The sequence below is a fragment of the Typha latifolia genome, chromosome 15 (genome assembly GCF_019914945.1).
Source record: "Typha latifolia isolate L0001 chromosome 15, TyphaL0001v2, whole genome shotgun sequence".
NCBI lineage: Eukaryota > Viridiplantae > Streptophyta > Magnoliopsida > Poales > Typhaceae > Typha > Typha latifolia.
The window spans coordinates 7,022,280-7,047,555 of record NC_133100.1 but is presented as its reverse complement, the minus strand read 5'-3'; the positions used below and the strand labels follow the sequence as shown (position 1 = coordinate 7,047,555).

At 37.2% G+C, this 25,276-nt stretch overlaps 3 protein-coding genes across 5 annotated transcripts; 2 read left to right on the top strand and 1 right to left on the bottom strand.

The window, feature by feature from the left end:
- Nucleotides 1-9,188, top strand: LOC140801774 (rab GTPase-activating protein 22-like). Of its 2 annotated transcripts, XM_073157053.1 has the most exons (12): nt 1-127; nt 333-507; nt 1,572-1,670; nt 2,457-2,560; nt 2,765-3,573; nt 3,667-3,789; nt 3,906-3,994; nt 4,092-4,292; nt 5,442-5,840; nt 6,345-6,428; nt 6,627-6,870; nt 8,764-9,188. In XM_073157053.1, exons 2-11 carry the CDS (start codon nt 385-387, stop codon nt 6,660-6,662), a joined length of 2,067 nt encoding a protein of 688 aa, XP_073013154.1. In that variant the 5' UTR covers nt 1-127; nt 333-384; the 3' UTR covers nt 6,663-6,870; nt 8,764-9,188. The 2 variants fall into 2 exon arrangements, with proteins under 2 accessions (XP_073013154.1, XP_073013155.1); XM_073157054.1 differs by lacking the exon at nt 333-507 and having other exon boundaries at nt 45-127.
- A 2,354-nt stretch (nt 9,189-11,542) lies between these two features.
- LOC140801776 (uncharacterized) lies at nt 11,543-25,260 on the top strand. 2 transcript variants are annotated; one of them, XM_073157056.1, is made up of 7 exons: nt 11,543-12,062; nt 12,990-13,089; nt 14,942-15,007; nt 21,914-22,028; nt 22,811-22,893; nt 23,596-23,657; nt 24,839-25,260. In XM_073157056.1, the coding sequence occupies exons 1-7, from the start codon at nt 11,851-11,853 to the stop codon at nt 24,948-24,950; spliced, it is 750 nt and encodes a 249-aa protein (XP_073013157.1). In that variant the 5' UTR covers nt 11,543-11,850; the 3' UTR covers nt 24,951-25,260. The 2 variants fall into 2 exon arrangements, with proteins under 2 accessions (XP_073013157.1, XP_073013158.1); XM_073157057.1 differs by lacking the exon at nt 24,839-25,260 and adding an exon at nt 24,614-24,776 and having other exon boundaries at nt 11,555-12,062.
- On the bottom strand, nt 16,328-18,905 carry LOC140801775 (uncharacterized). Its single transcript, XM_073157055.1, has one exon. The coding sequence runs from the start codon at nt 18,275-18,277 to the stop codon at nt 16,895-16,897; it is 1,383 nt and encodes a 460-aa protein (XP_073013156.1). The 5' UTR covers nt 18,278-18,905; the 3' UTR covers nt 16,328-16,894.
- Nucleotides 25,261-25,276: the final 16 nt, after the last annotated feature.

The following is a 25,276-nucleotide window of genomic DNA, read 5'->3' as shown; positions in this document are numbered from 1 at the left end:
AAACCCAATAAAATAACACCACACCACAACCGAAAGAGGAAAACGGCATATCTCTCTTCCCCATGGCGAGATACATCTCCGATCGCTCTCCGACGCCTCCAGATCTCCGATTCCTCCCCATATCTTGGTACCCATCCCTACCCAATTCCCTATCCTCATCCTTCCGCTGTACTCTCCTCTCCATGATCTCCCGAGCGAGATCGCTTTCGGCCGATTTGGTTTAGTCTTGCTCGGGGATCGATCTAGGGTTTTCTGAATTGGGCGCAGAAGGTGTGTTGTTTTGTTGGTTAAGAGATAGTGATTTGAAGTGGGTTTGTTTGTTTTGGTTGCAGAGTGAGTGAGGAGGAGAGGAGATAGAGAGAGAGGGAGGAAGAGAGAGTTGTGATGTCGGTGGATGGGGAGGATAAGCGGTGGATGTGCGGGAGGGCGGGTGTGGTCAATCTGCAACGTGTGAGCTCGATAGTTCGAGAGATTCGGGAACCCTGCCGTCATCACTCGCCTGCAAAGGTTCGGTTTTGATTGGAGTCGCGCTATCCAAATCCTTAATTCTTGATTTGAGAATATAAACCTCAGAGATTCAATCCTCTCGATAATCTATTTATGCAATTTTCTATATATAATCCTTCTTTTTATAGCTTATCTAGGTCGTTTGCGATCCACTAGAGGAAGAAAAGGAGTTTAAATTTATGGAAAAAACATCATATTAACAATGTTAGAATGCTGTGACAAACTTCATTCTATGTCACTGGATATTTTAAGTTATGGTCACCATATCGCACGATTTTTTAAGGTTCCTAATGCAAAACTAGTGTACACTTGTAGAGATGAGCCAGAGATAGTTTAGCTGTTTACGTTAACTATGGTCAAACTGTCAAAGAGAAATGACCGTACTGAGGGACGGCTAGAATCTTAAGAGAGATGATGGGTTACAAAAGACAAAAAGGACTTGAAGGCGCACAGGAGAGCAGTCTGGTTTTGTATCTAACTACTAGAAAAGGACTTCTAGATGCATTTTAGAAGGAAATAAAATGATTAGAAATTTAGAAGTGATTAATTGTATTTAGAGATGGACTTGCATATTTATCAGGTGAAAGAATCTAGTAGGACAAGAAAATTATTTTAACCAACAATGTAAATAAATTGTCAAAGTAGTGGATCTATTAAACTAAACAGCATGGATGTTATCTCTGCTCAATCACATATATAGCTAATTAACATGATACAACATTACAACCTATTCAAGACAACGATATTGCTAATTAATATGATAATATCTATTCAGAGAAACCCAATTATTGGCTTGAGGTTGTATTATTTGAGTGGCAATAATGATACAAATGCAGTTTCAAAGTTGACAGCTTGACGCTATTAATTGTTCATCTCTTTTGTGTAATTTTGAAATGATCACAATGAACCTTTCTGAATATTTTCTTGAGCCATTTGAGAGAAATCAATATTATGCCTAGTTCATTTTTTGTTGTCAAAATGCAAGTCATTACTTGTGTATGCTATTTTCTCTATCTAAAATCTCCTCTTTGTATATTTTTCCTATCTTATCTGATATTATGCAGGGAAACAAAATGCTCAAGCCAGAAAAGTGGCAAGCAATTTTCAATGGTGATGGGAAAGTTATTGGTTTCCGCAAGGTGCTTAAGTTAATTGTCTTAGGGGTGAGTTGCCTTTTTTTTTTCGTATTCCTTCCTAGTTCTGGGAGACCATTGGTTGTCGCTATAGTTATCTAGACTTTACCTGCATATCTTCTCTTTTCACAATAAAACAAACCAGTGCAATTTTGTTACATATCTTTTATAAATTCCTCTTCCATCAGAAGTAAAGTGAGGTGATTTAATAGCATTACACATCTATCTAGTTTTGAAGGTGACACCACACAATTGTCTGACCATCTCAACTATTAGTTCCCTTCCTTACTAAGAGTCCTTTGAATGGATTTGTGATGCATCTTCTCATCATATTTAGTCAGAAATATATGGGAGTATAGGTGTTTAATTGATTAAGGGTGAGTCCTTTGCCTGTTTGTACTTCTGCTCGTGTGTTAAATGACGATATTTGCCTCTGTACTGCGAAATGGTTGCTAGTTTCCCTACTAAGTTATTTAGGTCCACGAAAAATCATGGTTTTTTGGCTGTGTTCTTACTGTACCTAACTACCTATAAGAGGAACCTTTGTTACTGTAGCTTTGGAGGAGTTTCATTACACCATGTAGCAGAATAGTGCTATAAATATCTTTTAAGATAAAAGGTACATTTATGGCATTCACAGTGATACTTGTTGCAGCACAATCAATTTATCAAACTTCCTCATCACATTATTAGAAAACAATACACATATATCAACCACAATTTTCAAGCATGTTAAGCTAAATAATTTCTAGTTTAAAGTTATGAATTTTCCCTCTTTTTCTATGAGCAAATGCAGTTATTTTCCTCCATGAGCAGGGTGTGGATCCATCTATACGTGCAGAAGTTTGGGAATTCCTTCTTGGTTGTTATGCCTTGACCAGCACTTCAGAGCAAAGGAGGCAACTAAGGATGGCACGAAGGTCCCATATTTCACTTATTATATTAATGGATGAACACTAGTCGCTGATAATAGAAAAAAATATTAGATATTGTTTGTATTAGCTTCTCTTATCCGGATGCCTATTTTATCAAATAGGTGTACTCTTAGTTGCTTGTGAAGTATGTAGTTCTCTATGGTTATCTTTTCTAGATTGGGAGTTGAACTAAAGAAGCATTTAATGCAGGGAAAGGTATGAAAATTTAATTAGGCAATGTCAAAGGATGCATGCAAGTGTTGGCACAGGTGAACTTGCCTATGTTGTTGGGTCTAAATTGATGGATGTAAGGACTATGTCAAAAGACAATATCATAAGAGAAACAGTAACCACAAGTCGGCAGTGTTCTCAAGATACGGCTAATGAGATAGAGGAGCACCCGGATTTAACTAATGGATGTACAGACATATCCCGTAAGCACAAAAGGAAAAGCTGTAGTAATTCAGCTGAGCTAGGCAGTTTCAGGGTAAGCGCGGATACTGCTGCTTATGATTCTTCAGATATTTTACCCTCCTCTGGGACATATAATTGTTTCTCTAGAAATTCTGAGAGTGAAGTAAATGAACCTAAATATGACACGGGGAGCTTTTTTGATTTTCCTCCTCTGCCTGTAACAAACTTGTTCTGGAAAGATGATATGGATGACGATGGAAGTGAGAAGCGTGATAGCAGTTGTTTGGTTCCGGAAAATTCGTCAGAATTCAGGGATAAACATATGCATACATTCGAAATTAATAACAATGTGGAGCTCATTATGGAATCAAATGCCTCCTCCAATGTTTTATCACGAGTCAACAGCAGTGAGACTAATATCTTTCATTCAGATATCCAGAAACAGGATATATGGCCACAAGGCAAGGAATATAAGACGGAAATAGTAGATGGATTGAGGATATTAGATGCTCCAGAGGCAACTACTTTTGCTGGAACTACATCCAGCACTTTACTTGCCAATGAAGATAGAGTTTCTGAGTGGCTCTGGACTCTTCATCGAATTGGTATGCTAGTATTTCATATTTCCAATTTTAGCATTTGCATGACTATATTTACTTTTCATCTAATTGTGAAAGTGAAAATGCACTGTTTTGCAGTTGTTGATGTTGTAAGAACAGACAGTCATCTCGAGTTCTATGGAGACTCAAAAAATATGGCCAGAATGTCAGACATTCTTGCTGTTTATGCATGGGTGGATCCTGCAACAGGATACTGTCAAGGTTTTGCCATTATTGTTTCTCAGAGTCATGAAAATTCTTTTTCTTTGTGAATCTCAATGAAGTAGATCATAACTTAACTTTTACTTGCTATATTTGAATGGGATGCTTGGTTACAGGTATGAGTGATCTTCTTTCTCCATTTGTTGTCCTGTATGAGGATGATGCAGATGCCTTTTGGTGCTTTGAGATGCTTTTACGAAGAATGGTACTACTGCTGCCTTCTTCTCTTGAGTTTGTATTCTCCATCTGAACTTACTATTGTACAAAATTGACAAATTACATCTATTATACCTGCATTCCAGCGTGAAAATTTTCAGATGGAAGGACCAACTGGAGTTATGAAACAGTTGCAAGCATTATGGAAAATCTTGGAATTAACGGATGCTGAATTGTTCGGACATTTATTGGTTATTGGTGCTGAAAGCCTTCATTTTGCTTTTCGAATGTTGCTGGTGCTTTTCCGTCGGGAGCTATCCTTTGATGAGGCCCTCTGCATGTGGGAGGTTTGTATCTTCAAGATGTTGCCAATCTGGAAAGTGGAGTGGTAGATATTATTGTTTTACTTTGTTGCATCCCTCATGCCATTTTGTTTAGCTATACAAAAATGATAGAATCCTGTTGAAAGAAATACTTGGTATCTTTCAATTTCATAGATTGTCAAAGCATATTAATATATTGTTTCGCATATGTAATTAATTCAGTTAGATGCTTGGATTAAACTTTATCCGCGATGAGATCAACCTATGAATATAGTTAACCATACGAAATCCTTATGCAAGAGTTTTGTGTCTCTTCAAGAGGATGCAAAAAGGAAATGTACATAAGATAGGTAGTGAAGGCCATTACATGAATACATTCTCTAAATATTCAAGAATCAAAAGATAGGACTGGTAATGAAAGTGACAAGCAAGGAGATTAGATAAAAAAGTAACAGGAAGGAATTTTCCTAGAACTTTGAACTTTGTTATTTGATATAGCGATGGCCATGCCGGTTGGCACTTATCGTGCCGGTGGCGTATCAGCACGTGGCACGAGGGATGCTGCACGACACCTCTCCAAGCAGCTATCTGCTCATCTTCGCCCTTTGCCGCTTGCCATCGCAATCAACTGCAAGCGGCGAAGGGTGAAAGTTAGTAGTTTTGCTCCTCTTTTTCTCTCCCTCTCTTGCGGCACAGCTAGCAAATGCTATAGCACGTGCTGTGCCGTGCCGGCTTGTGGTTAGCATGGGCCGTGTCATAGGCCGGCCATCCTTGAATTTTAATAAACAGAAAAATTGAAACTACTTTAGAAAATTCTATCCCATAAACACCCTTGCTCTCTCTCCTTTGGTCTTCAGATATTTTAAGACAAAATTTTGCAATATCTTTTGTTGTCCTGTTTTTACTTTTTAAGTTAGTAACTTGATGTTAATTTCTTAAAAATCTTTCCCTTTCATCAGGTGAAGATTAACATAGGCCTAGTACACATTTGATATTGCAGTATGAAATTTCACTTGAAGTTATTAAAAGAAAGAACAAAATCCTCAATTGGCCATCTCTATATTTTATGTTTTCAACAGTTATGATATACTTTTTAACTACAATTTGCTTCATTTTAATCTTTTCCATTCTTCTTCTTTTATCTGCGTTTTAATTGCTAATTATCTGTTCCAGATGATGTGGGCTGCTGATTTTGATGAAGCAGTAACTCACCAGTTAGAGGAAAATTGCCTAGAACCGTTGGTTTTACAGCCTAGAAATCATTCACCTGCAGAAGCAGAAGCATCTCCAGAGAATGGAAAAAGAAAATTTAAAAGCATGCAGTCTCATTATAAAAATGGTGAAAGTTGTGGATCTTATAGCAATGGAGTGAGATCCATTACAAATCATCCTCTTTGTGGCTTGTCAAGGGCTAATTTCTGGGCAAGGCACGATCAGTTGCAGGTTTGTGACACAACTGCATCAACAAACAGTAGGGATGATGAATTGCCTGTATTCTGTGTAGCAGCAATTTTGACCATCAATCGCCAAAAGATAATGAGTGAAAGTCACTCGATTGATGATGTTATTAAGGCAAGTTTATCTTTCTCTATGTCCCCCTTTATTTTCAAAGCTTTTGAGATATAGATAAGGTCATTTTTGTCTCATCCTCGCCAGATTTTCTGGGTTAAGTATATCTTTTTGTGTTTGGGACAGTGTTAGGTCCTAATCTGCAGCATCTGCTTATTCAAGAGTCAAGAATTTTGGCTAGACATCTAAGCATTTAAGCAAGTGCTTCATTTTGTGTGGTTCCATAGACACTTTGGATCTGTAGTAAAGTCATTCATCACTTATAATCCTTTTATTATATTAACTACAAGTCTATGAAGTATAGCCTTATTTATTTATTTATTTTCTTCTTGCTCTTCAACTAGAAATCACTTTTCACTTACACTGCAATTATTCCTACGATTGTTGAGAAGTCCCTTTGTTGTTTTAAGATGAGCTGCCATTTCCCCGGCGACAATCAAATTTCTAGTTTGTGGTTACTTGAGTTGAAGCTTACATATTGTTTTGCCTTGCTCCTATATTCTACAGATGTTCAATGATAATATGCTGAAAATTAATGTGAAGAGGTGCATACGAATGGCTATCAAGTTGAGGAAGAAGTATTTTTACAAGGTAGTTCATGGCTTCAATAATCCGTTCACTCACTTGTCATTTGGTCGTAGCTTCTTGTTACCTGTCTATTATATTGTTCCAAGGATCTGACTGTCATTCTCTCATCTTTCCTAAGTGGATCCATCCTTTTAGTTTGATACTTTGTTATTAGAAGAGGAACTGTTTGTTACTTTGTTTAAGATCTTGTGTTTTCTACAGTTAATAAAACAAATCAGCATGGGAAGCTTGGAATGATTATAACATTGATACTTGGATTTCTCTTGTGCTGTCTGAGAGAAAAGCTTCAATCTTTTCCGAAACATCCATAAATCTCTCAGAAGTGACATTGTGGCAATTCAAGTTGGTCTCCAGGTTTCTAGATTTCAGTGCCCCATAAAAATCTTGTGGAGCTTGGACAGTGAGGCCGCACAGATCTTAGAAGTACCAAGTACTGATTTGCAAGGTAAGTTCATATTTATGTCATTCTTTTCACTTATTCTTTTTTTCTTTCTTTGGGGTCAAGAAACTTTAATGACCTTGGGGAGTTATGATATTTGTCACATGAGTTTTCACTTGTTCTCCTTAGGATTATTGAATGTAGCGTGGTTATCAGAACCAGACTGGATGTTGATCCGGTTAGAAATCGAGTTACTGGATTATTAGTTTAGCCGGTGGTTCACCACCGCTCGGGTTACTGCATTTTTTAAAATATTTTATGTTTATTTAATTAATATATATAGTTCTAAATAATTCTAAAAACCAAAAAAAGTATTTTATAGTAGTAATAGTATAATTGTATGTCTTATATTACTTTGTCTTTTAAAACTAATCTTTATGTTTAACAACAACAAATTTTAAAAACTGTGGTTTTATATATCACAACCAACAACATATTGATCAATTCTTGAATAATAATAACTAGTATGTTATTAGCTAAACATTTTCAACACATAAATATAGTTTCTTAGCCGGAAACATGAAATTAAATAAAACTATAGAAGTCAATTTATTTGATAAATTAACAATGATAAAATTTTAAAACACAATATTAACTAAACATTTTCAAAATTTTAGGACCAAAATACACTTATGATAGAGAATATAATAAATAAATATTAAAGATAATTAGGATTTTTTGGAAAAGTAAGAGATTATGTCGATTCGCCAGAAATGGTCGGGTTGCATGAGTTGTCGGTTTAACTGCCGAGTTAGCCGATTTTTACCGGGTTTGCTTTCCTGGTCTGATGATAAAACTGAATTGGTTTGGTGGTCAATTCACTACTTCATCGCTCGACCACCCGACCTGTTCTAGTTCTGATAACTATGGAAAGGAATGTAGTGTTTGATTTGCTAGCCTCATGAAGTTGACTCGTTTCTTTTTTAAAATCGTCACTCATGCTCTTGAAACTGTATATCCTACAATGAAGTTTGGGAAGGTGACGTTGGAGCTCACGAGTTATTATCTCTTTATCTCACTAAGTATCAAAATACAACAATGACAATAACAACCAAGTTTTGCAGCTATGTGATGTCAGTTATATTAATTCTTTCACTCTAGTCAGCTTTGTCTCAGGCTTGGTTCTCTATCAAGCATGGTGCTACTATGCCCCTTTTTCCCCAGAATTACCTCCCTAGTCAGTTCTGATCTTTCTCTTGCACTTTTGCCCTGTTCATTTACTATGTTTTCTCCCTATGGATATGTCCAAATCATTTTTCTTAAATTTTCAGAAAACTTATCTCCGATGATGTCATACCTCAATCATGTCAGATTCAAGTATTTCTTGTTCTATCTTTTCTAAAAGACCCCACCTTACCAAGACGCATCTTTTGGATATGTTCTCTAATTGTGGGGCATTTGACCAATAAAAAATTGTTGGCCTTAATGGTCTTACAATTACTTCTTTTAATTTGATGGGTATGCACACTCACAAATGTAATGGAACTATAAATCAGTATTTTGTTTCTAAATTGTGATATTTAAGAAATTTCATCCAGTGGGTAATGATTTAAATATTTAATAGGGATTTCATTAATGCCCATATAATCTTTTTGATGCTACATATTAGCAGAAAAGGTAGTGGTGAGTATTTACTAGTGCGTAGAATTTTTAGCAACAATGATAATCACTGACTTCTTGTTGTAGTTGACAGTTATTTCTCATATTGCATGTGTTGCTAAGTTTGATCACTTACTTGCCAAAACTGTTCTATTTCAAGTCGTTTGTTCTTTAAAACTGATCTTCAGTTAATTTCTGGTAGTTAATCTGCACTCGTTTGCACATCCTATTCATCTACATTGTTTAATTGGTGTATACGTTTGGTGGAGTACATACTCATTGGATTTCCCTCTTTTCCAGCAAATCTGTACATAATCATCCGATACCGTACACTTCAAATTAAGCTCATACCAATGCAGAAAATGAAAGCTGATCTCCATTTCAACAAATTGGAATGATATTGAAAGTTCCATCTGATTGCTTCCATAGTTCCATGCAGCCTGTATCAACTCTGATTGCGAGCACTGAGCAAGGGAATGACAACCATGTTCCTTCTTAAATCTTCCAGTGTGATGCTTCTAATGGGAGGAGAGGAAAGGCAAGAGTAAACCAGCTTCTGTATAACTAAATATCCTCTCTGAAAGAAATTATTATATTTTGTCGTAAATATTTCCACATCTTTGCAGCAGCTCTCATAGGAGTATTTCTTTTTTATTTTTCGTTTTTGTGGATGCCACATAGAGGTACGTTGTTTTTTAAAGTGAAAATTGCACCTTCGATCTCAAGTCATGCTATGAGTACCTAATTTACAGGAGAATAATTTTAGTTTACAGTTAGTTATTCTGTGAAAACTGTTCAAGAGTTACTCAATGTATCATAAACAATGTGCAAGGACTGAAAGGGATTCATGCATTCAGGAATTCAGGAATGGGAGATACTGATACAGGCTCTTACTGGGGAATTCAATTACCAAACATGTGAAAGACTTGGAAAGTTTGCCCACAGTAAGTAAATAATCTTGTGCCTACTTTGGAAAATTTCCACTCCTTGCATTCCCCCTATTCATTTCCTAGTCCTATTCTGAAGAAGTTCCCCAAGACTGCTAACAAATGGATCCCATCACTCTCTTTGTCCTCTCCTAGGGCTTGTTGTAGTTGCAAATTCCCCTTTGGACTCTCCTGGAGGTTCTTGTGGATTGAAGACAGGCCACCTAACCTGCATCTATTAGGGACCACTTAAAGTAGACAAACGTGCTTGCCTCCGTTGGCCAAGCAGTAGATACTTTGTATGCAACTGTCTCAGTATTTTGACCAAACTAGCACTCCTAGGAAACTTAAATTACCAATATAGACCACACCTCAATCTGGGTCTCTAAGTCTCAACTCTTTGGATGAAGTAGAATATCATATTATGTTATATTATAACAGGATCAATTGGAAAGGTTTATCAAGTTGCAAATTAGATAAAAGAAAGATATCCAATTGAGATGGATAAACACTTGTATCTTATCCAAGGAGTGGTACCACCGTTAAGTCTATTGGTTATACAAAGACCCACAACCTTAACTCCTTTTTCTTCCACCCCCGCCCCCCCTTTTCTTCTTCTTCTTCTTCTTCTTCTATTGATTGAAAGGGAAGTATAAAAACATGCTAATGACTGAAAAAATTAAAAATAAAAATTAAAGAGGTAGGTGAGCCTCCATCTTGCTAAGCTGATTGACTTACATAACTTTGTAAATTGAAAGCTAATAAAAGTGTCAGTTTTTGACTAACCAATAGACTTAGCATTCTATATTTAATATAAAGCATTAACAGAGTCATACATTTTTTCTGGATGGATGAGTGGCAGATGACATTTAAATTTTTAAGGAGGCCTACTTTGGTAAAAATCCTGCACTGTCTATTTCTTACTCATTGGTGGGAGCACTAGACTTTGGTATCTAGTGCTGCTGGTAAATATCATTTTCACAAATGGTGCCAGTACTTCTTTTTTCTTTCAATAATCTTTCTCTTTGCTGGACAAAATGTTGCTATCCGTAGTAGATTTAGTCCAGATTCTGGTTAAAGTCAATGCAGGATGGAAGTGAAATTGGATAATCTAGGTTATAATCCAAACACCGGTGCGAAAATTAGATTGAAGATAGATAATAGATAATAAGACGTGCAGAGTCTTTTCTATACGGAATCAAAACAAATAATAGGAACAGAAGGTTTGATTTTGAGAATTTTGAGTAAAAATTTCTACTTCTCGGATTAAAAGCTTAAGGTCTTTAATAATCTAACAATCTTTATCATCTCTTGGGTAATTGCAGGAGCAGCTCTCTTAAAATTCAGGGAAGTTTTTATCCTAATTTAATTCCTTGTTACAGAAAGAGAAAATTGTTAGAATAATTGGAAGGGTTACCTGCTCACTTAGCCTACAGGTTTATTATTTAATCACTTTTATTAAAATTTTTGGATAAGACAAGCTAAACCAATTGTAATTTTTTATAATAGCTTATATGCTAATTATTAGACCGGACAAAATAATTAATACTTTCGATATATAGATTGAACAAGTAGAACAATTCTTCAGAATATGAGTCACAATAAATTCAAACGCTGCAGATAAATGTCCAAAATGGAATTAAACCCATAACCTCTATGATAGGTTAGTAGGACTCAACTATTTAACATGGAGTTTTTGACCAAACTAGCCTTCGTAAATATTTATTTTATGTATTTAGTATACTTTAAAACTTAAATATGAGATTAAGTGTATTTAGATACCATTGACCCATTAAACAGGAAAATTTTAAATCCTCTGGAAAATATGCTAAGTTTTAGTAAGAATTTTTTAAACCACCAAATCTCATATTTAAATTTTAAAATAAATTAGATACCTAAATATAATTAGGACTATAATTAAAATAGTCAAAAACTCAACACAAACAAAGATAATAAATAATATTGTTATCCCATTGACTATCCCACTATATCTTTGATGACTAAGATTTCCTAACTTATATGTGTTTAATTAGGGTCCCACCCTCATATCTTCCAAAAATTTAGAGAAGAAAAGAATTTCTAATATATATATATATATATATAGTGGTAAAAATGTAATTTAAGGAGAAGGTACTTAGGTTGGTGTTGTTTGTAATTTTATCCTTGGCAACATTTTGGGGACATTCGATGATATATATCTTCTTATACCTAATAAATAACTTTTGAGCTTGAAATCTAAATTCAAATAAATACTCGAAACGAGGAAAGAATTCAACGATTCGACGAGGGGAAGAAGGAGAACGACCTCCTCGTTTGCATAATTTCATTAACCGAGAGAGTGAAGGAGGAGGAGGAGAAGAAGGAGAAGGGCTTCTCTGGTATCGTGGCGGGAAGAACGCACGAATTGGCGCGAGCCGCCGGCAAATCCGGGGAGCCTGAGATTTGGGTTTCCGCTTCTCCGATGGGTGCGAACGCGAACTCGTCGGGGAACCAGGGTGGGACCCACATGGGTCCCCCTTCAGTACAGAGAGGCGGCGGCGGAAACCCTAGCAACAGCGGGGATGCGGGGGCGGGAGGGAATTCGGGTCCCGAGCAAGCGCTGAGGCACAACCCCGGTCTGTCGATCGAATGGTCGGCGGAGGAGCAGGCGATTCTGGAAGAAGGGCTTAGCAAGTAAGTACGTTCAAGATTTGGTTAAATATCTTATCTTCTCTCTGCTTTACTTTTGTTGAAATTTTCGAACGTTACGTCTTAATTATTGGTTGCTTGGATTGGGTACGGAAAATATGTCCAATATTTAGAATTTTTGTTGGTTTGCAGTGTCTTGTTACATTCTCTGCTATGCTTTTCTTGGAGTTTTCAAATTTTACGTTTTGATATAAAGAAGCTGATTTTTTGGCTGCTTGGATTGGGTATGGGAAATTCTTGTCCTGTTAAATGATATGTTTGGTGTATGGAATTTGAAATTTGATTGAATTCTGGGGGGATAAGATAAAATTGTATTTAGTTTAGTTTTTGTTTGGATTAAGTCGAAAAGTCATAGGAGTATAGGTATTTCCAGATATCTCATTCGTATCTCTATAGCGATGTTATAGAAAGGCAGCTTAGTTTTGAGAATCAAGATTGATCTCAATTTTTGGTCTTAATTGTAGCTCATGCTGTGTAATTTGACATATAACATCCTAAAAGTGATTTTTCTTAAAATTTTTATAGCCATAAAACCATTGTTAGAATTTCACATATAACCAAGATAAATTCTGAATTACACTGTTGAATCTTTGCATGGAAACCTGTGTTATAGATAGTAGTAGCTGAGTAGTTTCTTGCCTTCAGTTAAGAACAAATGTGTGGTGAGGTCTTGGTAATTTCACGAGTAGACTTCCCCATGATCATAGAAAGCACTGGCATGACCTGGTTGTCCCGTTGTAAGTGGCAGTGGAAGGAACACTAATGACCTGAATTGGAGACTTTTTCCTCCTTTTTCTAATTCTTTTAGTAATGAATATTTATTTATCTATCTTTCTGTTTGACTATTTATTTCATGTGTCCTTTTTCAATTGGAGAAGAAATAAGCACTGATTTTATTACATGAACTTGTAGGTACTCGTCTGAACCAACTCTTTCTCGCTATGCTAAAATTGCCATGCAGTTACAGGATAAAACAGTACGAGATGTAGCCCTACGGTGCAGGTGGATAACCGTAAGTCTAACAGCTTGTAGTATGCATCCTTAACTTTGCAACTATGCCAGTATTTTTATTTATTTTTGGATATTCTTACAAATCAAGCAATTCCGTAGTTGGTAATTCACCTTTACGTTTGTGGAACTATATTATTCAGTTGGTACAGTTGTGAAGGAAATCTACTTATTAAATTCTACGGCTTAAATCTTTATTTCTTCTTACATTTTTTTGTACTTTTCAAAAAATATTGGGAATATTAGAGAGTTGTAGGGAGAGAGGCAGTGGATGAACCCAATGAAATGTGTGATGAGAATCTTACTATGCATTAGCATTGGTACACCTGATTTCATATTCTATCACTAGATTATTCAAGTAAACTTTGTGTCTATTGTTGTACTGGATAGAATTATACGATGCTATAACTAAAGGATAATATAGAATTGCAGATGATTGTCTTTAAGAAGTTTAAGGCCATAGTTGGAGAAAGTGATATCTAAGTTTCTAAACATATAATTTGGAAGGTAACCTTGTACTCTTTTATAACTATGATGCTTCCATCTTGTGTAAATCATGGATGGCCGTGCCGACTGGCACGAGGTGTGCCTGTCGGCACTTGTCGTGCCGGCAGCATACCGGCAAATGGCACGAGGGGTGCCGCACGACACCTCTCCTAATAGCTTCGCCGCTCACCATCGACCTCGTCGTCGAGCTATCCGTTGCCGCTCGCTGATTGCCACTCGCCGTCGCTTCGTCGGATGCCCTAGCCCGAGAGAGGAGAGAGAGAGAGAGGGGGGGCGGGGGGGTTAAAAACTTAAGTTCCGAATCTGGATATGCAACTTAATTTTTTAACCCTCTTCTCTCTCTCTCCTCTCTCGGGCTAGGGCATCCGACGAAGCGACGGCGAGCAGCAAGCGACGAGCAATGGCGACGGCGACTATAAAGGCGAAGGTAAGTATCCCTTACCTTTTTCTCTCCTTCTCTTATGGCACGGCCGGTGGTCGGCACGGCCATCGTTGGTGTAAATAAGAATCAATAGTATTTAAAAAAAAAAAACCATTTGTATGAATTGCTAAGCTGTAAACCTTCTTGAATGTGCTTTCTGTTGCATATCACTTGTTTATTAAGGCAACAACATCTGGGGTTGGCTTTTGTTCCTTCTCTTCCACTCAGTTCTCTTTGTTTAAAATTCTTCCTTAAACTAAGTGCTATCATGTCTTGTTTATTGCTGCTCCCACTAAGTCATGATGTTATCTTCCAGCCCTCTTAATGCATCTTTTCTTTAATAGAACACTCTTCCATACTTGTGTATTATTGGATATCCTTGAAAATTTTACACCACTTTGATTGATTGTCACCTAACTTCTCCTTTATAGGAGCTATCCTTAGCTTTTGTTTAAAATAATTTTTATTCTATCTTTTCTATTAGTCCCTTTACTTGATTGAGTTGGCCTAATTTATACGATCTACCCTTCAATTATAAATAATTTCACTCATTAACCCTATTTGGACATAAGTCACCTAGTAAAACCACTGTTAGCATTTGATTGGGCCCTTTCTGTGTCTTTCCTTTTTGTGGATTGGATAGCTCATCTACCTACGTTGTGTTGAAGTAAAATCTTAGTTACTTATTCTTCTTGAGTTAATTATTAGCTTTCATTTAAGTCCAATAAAACCTACGGCACAATAACCACCACCACCACCAAGGCTTTTCATCCCAACGAACTGGGATCAGTATCAGAGGTTTGTCATTTGAATATTTCCCTATATGCAGAATGGAAAATGTAACCTTTAAGTTGTGTCAGGAGTAAGACTATAGAATGTAGACTATTTGTTAAAATAAGTGCTGATGGCAATTTTATTTTTCCTGCAGAAAAAGGAGAATGGCAAGAGAAGGAAAGAAGATCATAACTTGGCGAAGAAAAGCAAAGATAAGAAGGTAGTCCTTTTTCTAATGTCCAAATCATCTACTTCCTATTGGGCAGTTCAAGCTTGTGGCTTCTTGAATTTGTGCTCTTCTAATTGTCGTCAATGACTTGTGATTTGGTGATGTGACAGATTGCTAGAATCACATACAATACTTCCTCAATGACATTTCTTAACAGTAAACATTACTTTGAGAGTGTCTTAAATCTTAAGTAGCCTTTATCCTAGCTTAATTGCAACAGGGAAAGGTGGCATTACTATTTTAATAATAAAGAAACAAAAAGAGGAATGTGATTTTTTTAGAAATAAATTTTGGTGACTTCAGTCATCAAAATTTTATCAGGTAGTTACTTGTTATGTGTTAACTGTTAACTAATTCAAGATGCATCAATTTCTAAAACAGTAGGGCTTGTTTTTTAAAACTCGTCCCTTTCTTTAAAGGCCCATAACATGTAATTCATGGATAATAATACATAGAACCTAGGTATTCATAATGCTTTTGGCGTTTTGTGAATACACTTTGGGAGTTTTGATAATTTCTCTTACATAAATGATACAGAGGCTTGTGCACTAATTTGTTCACTTGCAATTTTCTTTATGAACATGGTATAAGTTTATTTTCAATGTAACGATATTAGCCTTGACCAATGAAGCACGGACACGGACACGGGACACGGACACGACACGATACGGACACGGCGACACGGCAAATTTTGAAAATATAGGACACGGACACAGCATAGGACACGGCGAAATAAATAAATAAATAAATAAAATAAAAAATTATCTAAAGTAAAAATTTGTAATCTAGTAGTGTTAAACATACATCAAGCTATAAGAACTAAGAAGTATCATTCAAAAAGAAGTACACATGAAGCTGTAAGAACTAATTTAAAGATAATAACAAAATTGAAAGACAATCAAATGCCTCATTGCCTTCATCAACAAAACATGTCCTACTATCCAAGTAACTGAGTTCCACAAAAGTTTTAAAACTAACAATCATTACAAAATAGCAACATAAGGTAGATCATTCATCTTCAACTGCCTCGTTGCCTTCATCAACAAACATTATAGTCTCTAAATCCGGTTATCAATTGAGAGATCAGCAAACTCCAACATTCCTGCACCATTAAAGGAATCATAAGAATCTCCTCCAACATCCCACATCTTGGTCTCCTCTCTTAAATAATCTGGAGATCTCCTTGATAGAAGGCGAAGATTAGTATGCACATATACTAAATCTTCAGCTCTTTGTGGAGTTATCTTGTTTCTTTTCAATGAATGGATGAAAGAATAAGTGCTCCAGTTCCTCTCACAACCTGAAGAAGAGCAAGGTTGCCCAAGTAACCTAAGTGCTAAATTCTGAAGAATAGGAGCAGAAGCACCATGAGCAACCCACCACATGTTTGGATCAAACTCATTTCTATCTGCTATTGAATCATACTCAGCAAAACTTTTGGTTGATGTGGAGAAACTAGTATACTCTTGGTATGCCATTTTCCGTTCTTCTGCATTTGGAAATAACCTTTTTAAGCATTTGTTTCTCATATTAGAAATTTCCAAATCCTTATGCGGTGGTACACGATTTGGATCCTCTTGAATCCATGATGAGCTATAATACCTATTAACATAATCATATAATTAGTAAACAATAACAATGAAAGAACAATAAAACTTTTAATCATAAGATAGAAATTAAATTAACCTTGGATTCAAAGAATGTGCTAAGCAATGTAATGGTGTATTGCTTTTATCCCATCTATCCACTAGGATCTTATGCACCACTGAATAAAAAATAGATTCATCGCCTTCTTTCTTGTTTTCATACATAAATATGATTGTCTTCACCTTTTCAATCATTGTATCCCACATTTCATATATCAAATGTAAGCATGGTTTATACGTATGCGCAACCCGTAGCATACCGTATATATAGGCTCGTGAAAGCAAGTATATATTCAATTTTATCCCACCAAATGTCATCAAGGACTTTATCTTTGATAAACCGTGCTTTGCCAATATCATCTTCCCTATAAGAACTCCATTTATCATTAATTACCATTGATTGAAGATCGTTCTTGATCTTTCTAAATCTTTTCAACATTATAATCACCGAAGCAAACCGAGTCTCCGCAATAGCAAGCAATTTTAAGTTGACAAATTCATTAAAAATAGCCAACCTCATTGAATGTTGCATGATGAAATTTTTTATGCACATTACATCCCCTGCAATTACTGAAATCCAGCTACACTCATCAAACACAATCTCATTTGCCTCGGTGTTTTTTGCTGCACATATGTTCTTCAAAGCTAGGTTGAGAGTGTGAACTACACATGGAGTCCAAAAAATGTGAGAAAACCTTGCTTCAAGAAGCATCCCTGCTGCCTTACAAACAGGTGCATTATCTGTAACTACTTGGACTACATTATGAGGTCCAACCTCTTCAATGATTTTAATGATCAAATTAGAGATAAAAAATTTGTCTTTATATTCTCCTTCACAATTCACAGCTCTTAAGAACATAGGCCCACTCTCAGTCACCGCTAAAAAATTTATAAGCGGTCTCCTCTGTGCATCAGTCCAACCATCACATACAATACTCACCCCTTTTTCTCCCCATGTGCTTCTAATAGGGTTTAGCAACATTTCAATATTTGCTCTCTCTTGTTGAAGTAGTGTAGTTCTCAACATATTGTAGCCAGGGGGCACAAATCCAGAAATATTATTATTTGCTGCAAATTGAAAGGCTCTAACATAGTGAGGGTTTCTTGCCAGATGAAAAGGCAACCCAGCTGAATAAAACATTCTTGCAATCTCACAATATAATTGATTGCGAGCACCAGAATTAAATGACTTCTCAATAGGTGTTATTCCTGTTGCTCTTTTTTTTCTTGATGTCCCTCCCATATCAAAACCTACACCTCCAACTGAGCTACTAGAAGATGCCGCTTGTCCAAATTTTGGCAAAGGAATTTGTTTAGGCATCGAATTTTTAATTTTCATTTCGGCAATATCAACAATCCTTTTCATTTCCATAACATGTTCACTACTCACTTTTGGACAACCTCTAATTCCATGCCCACTAATTTTCAGCAAATGAGCCTTTACTCTATAATATGATCCCTTGTAGACTTGTTGACAATAATTGCATCTAAAATTATGATTTCCTCCACCTTCTCTCAATTTCTCCATCTTAGTAACATATCTCCACAAGGGAGCATTATCATCCACACACGATACAGTATTTTGACTAGAATCAGAATTATTTTCAGTATTCATTTTTCTTCAATCGCAATAAAACTACATTAGTAAAGAGATATGTATTAGCATTTAGCAGATTAACAATTTAATAGACGAGAGATTAAAGAAGCTTTAATATAATTTAACAATTTAATAACAGAGGCAGTGAGAGAGAATAAGAGAGAGAGACGGTGAGAGAGAGAGAGAGAGACGGTGAGAGAGAGAGAGAATGAGAGAGAGAGAGACGGTGAGAGGAGAGAGAATGAGAGATTGAGGGAGGAAAGAGACGGTGAGAGCGAGAGAGAATGAGAGAGAGAGAGAGACGGTGAGAGGAGAGAGAGAGAGAATGAGAGAGAGACGGTGAGAGAGAGAGAGAGAATGAGAGAGAGAGACGGTGAGACAGAGAGAAATGAGAGAGAGACGGTGAGACGAGAGAGAGGGAGGGAGAGACGGAGAGCGAGAGAGAATGAGAGAGAGAGAGACAGTGGGTGAGAGAGAGAGAGAGAGACAGTGAGACAGAGAGAGAATGAGAGAGAGAGAGACAGTGAGACAGAGAGAATGAGAGCGTGGAGTGAGACAGCGAGAGAGAGCGAGAATGAGAGATTGGGAGAGAAGGAGGAAGAGACAGAGAGAGACAGAGAGAGAGTGAGACGGCGAGAGAGAGAGAAATAAAGAATGAGAGAGGGAGGAAGATACGGGGAGAGAGACAGAGACAGGGAGGGAGAGACAGAAAATGTGAGAGAGTGAGACATCGAGAGAGTGAGACAGCGAGAGAGCGAGAGAGAGAGAGGGAGGGAGGAAGAGACAGAGAATGTGAGAGAGAGAAAGGGAGGGAGGAAGATACAGGGAGAGAGAGACAGAGACAGGGAGGCAATGGAGGGCGGGAGTGAGGAAGAGATGGGAGAGAGAGAGAGACGAGAGACGAGGGAGAGAGAAGAACCCGCGTCCTCGCCGCACTCGGCTCGCCGCACTCGCTCCGTCGGCCGTCGCACTCGCTCCCGTCGGCCGTCGCACTCGCTCACCGTTGCTCGTCGCTCGGTAGGCCGCTCGAGGGTTTTAGGCTTCGATCGCTCAACGGTGAAGGTAAGGTTTATTATCGGGTTTGGATCCGGGTTGATAACATTCGATCGAACCCCGACCCGACCCGTTAAACAATATCTAAAATACCGCCCGTGTCCCCGCCCGTGTCCCAACAAGGTGTCGATTTTTTTTTTTTTTTTTTTTTTTTTTAGGAAACTCTGGACACGTGTCGGACACGTGTCCCATGCGTGTCCGACGCGTGTCCGTGTCCGACACGTGTCGGACACGGACACCTCTTCCTGGGAGAGGTGTCGGTGCTTCATTGGCCTTGACCTTAGATTGGGTTGAGGGAGAAGTGAAAAGGAGAAGAGAAGAGTTTGGAGAAAAATATTTTTGTATTTGCTTGGTGATGAAAGAGGGAGCAAAACTCTATTTATACAAGGTCACCATAAAATGAGATAAATAAATAATATATATATTGAATAACTCTAATACTCTCCCTCAAACTCAAGGTGGATCATACACCGAGACTTTGATAACTAAATACTCAAAGTGTGGAATGAGAAGAAACTTCGTGAAGAAGTTGGAATCTGCTCCTTAGTATTGAGGCGATAAAGTGAAATGATGCCAGCTTGGTACTCTTGATGAGTGTAGTGCATATCGACTTCATTGTGCTTCATCCTCTCTAAAAAATAGGGTTTCCAGCAAGTTTTTTAGCACTATTATTGCCGACATGAAGAATGGTCGGAAGGGGTAAGGGAACACTCATATCATTAAGGAGACGACGAAGCCAAACAATCTCCTTCATCAGCGCACACAAAGCATGATACTCTGACTCAGTACTTGAGAGGGACACTGCATTCTACTTTTTGCTATGCCAAGAAATTAAGGAATCTCCTAAAAAAATACAGCAGCTAGTAGTAGACTTTTGATCAGACCTGTCACCACCATAATCTGCATTGGAAAAAGCTCATAGGGCTAAGATGGAAGTCGATAACATGAAAAGAGAGTGAGTGATGGTGCCGCGAAGGTATCGAATAATGCGTATAAGAGCGGCATAGTGTGCAGATAGAGGAGCCTGTCTGAATTGAGTAAAAAGACCAACTACATGAGAGATATCAAGCCGGGTAATGGTCAAGTAGACGAGTGCCCTCACCAGCTGACGATATCTAGTCAGATCTAGAAGAAGCTGACCATCATCGAGCTGAAGCTTCACATGAAACTTAATTGGGGTAGCAGCTGGATGAGTATTAGTGATTGTGGCATGACTGAAAATGTCTGTATGCGGTGCTGCTGCGGAATGAAGAAGATGGTGGAGACTAGTGGCTGCGCTGTTGTTGAAAACAGTGGTAGCTGCTGCTGTGGTGGCAGCGGCTGCGGAGGTTGCTGCTACACTTGCGAGAAACTCGTACCAAGGAAGAGGAAGAAGATGGGATGCTCTGACTTCGACTGAGCTCGAGGAGGCCGAAAAGCACTCTGTGCTGCTGTTGAAAATAGTGACAGCTGCAAATGCTATGGTTGACTGCTGCCATCGCTGCGACGACTGCCATTGCTGCGTCTGCAGCGGCAGTGGAGGCTGCAGTAGTGGATGCTGTAGCAGCAGGCGAGCTCGAGGAGTGAGGGGGCAGTTCTTGAGCTTGATAATGGTGAAAGAATAAAAAAACAATCGAAGAGGGAGATAGAGAGAGAGACTGTTGGAGAATGAGAAATCCAACTTAAAATGTCTCTAGGGATCGAGATTGCTATGATACGATGTAACTATATTGGCCTTGACCCTAAATTGGTTGAGGGAGAAGAGAGGAGAAGATAAGAGATTGGAGAAAAATGTTTTTGTATTTGCTTGGCGATGAAAGAGGGAGCAAAGCCCTATTTATACAAGGTCACAATAAAATAAGATAAATAAATAGTATATATCTATAACTCTAATATTCAGTATCAAAGAAGCTGTTGTATTTCATCAGCGTTCATTGTACTCTACCAGCTCGCAATGTACATGACTTGCACAACCTGCACAATGTCATATGAATATAAGTCTGTGGTTCATGTAGACAATAGCTCCACTATGGAGATGTGGTAGACTGATTATAACCTTTTACAGAATTGATCATCTAAGTCATAATTCACAGCACACTCAGGCTTTAAGTATCCCTGAATAGGTGAGGATGCCAAGGAACTCAAATCCGGATAAGTTGGACATCAAACCCTATTGATAACACCGAAGTCCCTTTCTCAGGATTCCATGTCAGCAGTTGGTACACTGGAAGAAGAAGATTGGTCAAAACCTCTACTGTTGCAATGAGTGACTTTCTATATGGCCTTGCCTTTACTTCTCTTTTGTAGATTTAGTTTCTCAAAGTCTCTGCCATCACTAGTTGATTAACCTACTGAAACGTCTCTCATTGAACTTTCATGCTCTCCACATTGTCATCTCTTACCATTTGATATGTCAAATACAAATGCCTCTCTTTGTATTGGTAATCTCAAATTTTAGCTAGACATTGATATAGTTTTATTTCTGATTAGCTTTGCAGCTAATGCTTGAAAAAGGTTTTGAGTTTTAGTCTGGAAAAGGATGTGGAATTTTCACAAATATATGTGCTTCTCTTTCGAAAGTTATTTTGTTTGGACTTAAAAAGATTTTTTCTATATTTGCAGGAAAGAGTTGGAGATCCTTCAGCTAAACCTTCAGCTCACATAGCAGGACAGCCTAATGTTCCACCATATCCCCTGCAAATGCTTCCTATGGATGATGATGATATCTCCTATGAAGGTTGGTTACGTTTTTTACCTAAACCTTGTCGAGTGCTTCTGCTAGTAGTTGCTGCAGGCTCTTCTTATCTATAAGCTACAGTGTCTTCTACATCTTTGCATGAGATAACTGCAAATCTTTGACATTGGTGTGCTTCTATAGTTGCTCTCAACTGGCCAGAACTTTCAGGAGCACCTCAACGGCTCAACCTTTTCTTCCAACATGAAATCTCTTCTTTTACCATTGTGCAAAGCATAAAAAATTATGGATTCTGGTGTAAAGAAAAAGTTTGCTTTGCGGAATTATTCTTCAGAAGATGTGTAAAAGTAGGCCATCTTTCTTATGTTCAGTTGTTGTCAAAGGATGTTAAGATTCAACATAAATAGAAGATGCTATATAGGAACCACGGCATTTGTTAGAAGGAAATTCATTCTCTCCTAGTTTTACCTTATAATTCTCATCTCCTTTTCATTGAAAGTTTACAGCATTGAGGATGTCACTAATATGATGTAAAGACTTCTTACAGATGGATACCTTTTGCTTCTGAAATATAAATTGGAAAGTTTAATTTCCACTTGATTTAATATCTGGAAAAGATTAGCAAGTTACATGATATATCCTGTGTTCTTCCTTTGGCCCAGACCCAGTGATGAGATCTTGATCACATAGAACCATTCTTACCTGGATTGTAAGACCAGGATTGTGAATCACAAATTTTGATAGCATTGTCTTACAAGGTGATTTCCATTATTCATTGATATCACATGTGGAAAGCTTATTTATTTGTTTCATTTGTTTTGCAGCAATAGGAGGTCCAACAGGACAGCTCCTTCACCATAATGTGCAGATCTTAAGCCAAGTATATACTAATCTGACAAACATGCAGGTATGCATCTATTGGCAGTATTGATCTTCCATTACGATGTAATATGAATTTTGACCCCAATTTGATAACTATTAAGCTAGTGATAGAAAAACCTGCCAAGTAAGCTTATGGCCTTTTGGCCTGTCTTTTCTGAAATCATGGTATTCAAATTGATGCTCTTGCGAGTTAGATTTATTCCTGCTCTTCATTCTCGAAGACTGGAATACTATGGGCATGGCGAAGAATTAAAAGCTAGAACCAACTATAAGTAATTCCATAAAAAATCCAGAAGAATCCAGTTTTCTGAAATATGGAATTAAGATACATAAAGTCATTTCATTAGTAAATCTGTGAATTTTTTCATGTAGAAAAGAACATGTAAGAGCTGTCAAAAATAAAAGTACTGTGAGAAATCCTCACAGCAACAATAATCGATGCTACAACATTACAAATAGTTTGCTAAAGCTTATTTAGATTATTGACGAACAATATATTTAGTGAATAATTATGTAATTCTGCACTGAGGCAACCCACTGAAGAAAACATTGTTCACCGGATGAAGTTGTGAACAACTTGAAAATTGCTGAAGGATTGTGAGAATGCCGAGAAGAGGAGCATATGTTTTACTAAATAATTGAATGCCATCATCACAAAAACTGTCATATAATCTGTGTTTGGTTTCACCATTGTTTATATTCTTACGATATCTGTTTTTGCTTGCAGATACAGGAAAATATCCCTTTACTTTGTCAGACACGGGATAATATTCTTGCGATTTTGAAAGAGTATGTCTTCAAATGCTTATCCTTTTCGAATAGTAAAATTTGCAAAAGACCTCTCCACTATGCTAACATATAAATATGTCACTGAAAGCATGTAGTTGAATGAAATATGGACGATATTGTGCCTGAAATATTATTTCCTAGAGACCAAGGCATCTTACTATATGAGAAGATTTCATGATAAGAAGGGATGTCATTATCATTGGTTTTAGGAATAATCTTCCAAGTTAACTCTTTTTATTTCCCACTTAGTTTCATATTGAACATCTGTCTCATAACTTCCAAACTATATCTTAATATTGAACCTTGAGTTGGAGAAGAAAATCTTGGGTATGACCAGCCTTCACCTACTTGGGTGGTCCCACTTTGGTGATGAAGTTTTTTATTTGTGATATTTGATTCACAGAGTCTAGTCTTTACCTTATTAGGTCCTTTTCCATTGGAAGGTTGAGATTGTTCAATGTTCACTGAAGAAAGAAATTGCAAAGGTGATGAGCCTATTAGAATATCTAACTTGGCTTGGTCCTTTTTGATCCCTCTAGGACACTAGTATTTTGAATCATTGGAGGTTTTCTCATTATAATATTATCTTTATGTTTAAATGATCAAGATGGTGAGCAAAGTTTCATTCTTCAAATGATCAACACCCTGTGTTTCTGATGATGCCTAATTGTTGGAGTTGATATCATCATCATCATCATCAGGAAGACCTCCTATCCTCTTTCCTTATTTCTTCTTCCATCTCAAGTACTTACTATTTATCTTTAGGACTTCGACATTTTGTTATTATGTGTATCTCATGAAAATTAGTGATACTTATCTAATTATCTAGTAGTCAAAACTCGTAAGTTGCAAATGTTGGGTATTTAGTGAACTTTAGGAAAACAAAATTAAACTACTGTATCATGTTAGTTTATTGTTCTTTCCTAGTCTTAATCTCTCGCCACAATTGGATACAGTGTTTTCTTCTGATGCACACATGCCATTTGTTTTACTTGAAAGAAGTAAAGGGCACATTGTACTTTGCTGGGTTATTAAATAATCTGGATTACTCGCCTGGACACATGGACAAAGAGATTCCTGGGCTCTGTGCAGAAGTCAAATAAAGTAGAGATGATTTTTGCTTAATTTTCATCTTGAACCTAGTTAAAAACACCCTAATAATGAGTGCAACTGTATTGCAGGATGAGTGATAGTCCTGAAATAATGAAGCAGATGCCACCACTTCCAACGAAGATAAACGAAGAGCTTGCCAACTCTATACTCCCCAGGACTATGGTTGCTATGCAAACATGATGTCTCATGGGTGGATCATCTCTGCTCTTCAGTCCCTATGTCAAAAGAAAAGTGCAAATAAGGACACCAACCCTATCTGACCCCTCCTCCTTTTGCAAGTAAAATTATCAAGCTGCTCGGAGTCAAATATTAATTCATTTTGTATTCCTCTTCTTTTCCTTTCTTGATGTCCAGCTGATTCTAAATTATGTCTTGTATAAAAGCCTGTGCAATTAGGTCTTTAGCAGCCATTCTTGTAGAATTATACAGTCAATACTATTTGTAGGAAATAATTGTTAGACTTGTAGAAAGGAAATAAGTTATTTGTTCACTTACTATGTGTGGTG

Bases quoted from the DNA above. Each gene is read 5' to 3' on its own strand.
- LOC140801774 (XM_073157053.1), top strand. From the start codon at position 385: ATGTCGGTGGATGGGGAGGATAAGCGGTGGATGTGCGGGAGGGCGGGT. The intron at 508-1,571 runs GTTCGGTTTTGA...GATATTATGCAG, and splicing joins GTCATCACTCGCCTGCAAAG to GGAAACAAAATGCTCAAGCC. The intron at 2,561-2,764 runs GTCCCATATTTC...CATTTAATGCAG, and splicing joins CAACTAAGGATGGCACGAAG to GGAAAGGTATGAAAATTTAA.
- LOC140801776 (XM_073157056.1), top strand. From the start codon at position 11,851: ATGGGTGCGAACGCGAACTCGTCGGGGAACCAGGGTGGGACCCACATG. The intron at 22,029-22,810 runs GTTGGTTACGTT...TTTGTTTTGCAG, and splicing joins TGATGATATCTCCTATGAAG to CAATAGGAGGTCCAACAGGA. The intron at 23,658-24,838 runs GTATGTCTTCAA...ACTGTATTGCAG, and splicing joins ATTCTTGCGATTTTGAAAGA to GATGAGTGATAGTCCTGAAA.
- LOC140801775 (XM_073157055.1), bottom strand. From the start codon at position 18,277: ATGAATACTGAAAATAATTCTGATTCTAGTCAAAATACTGTATCGTGT.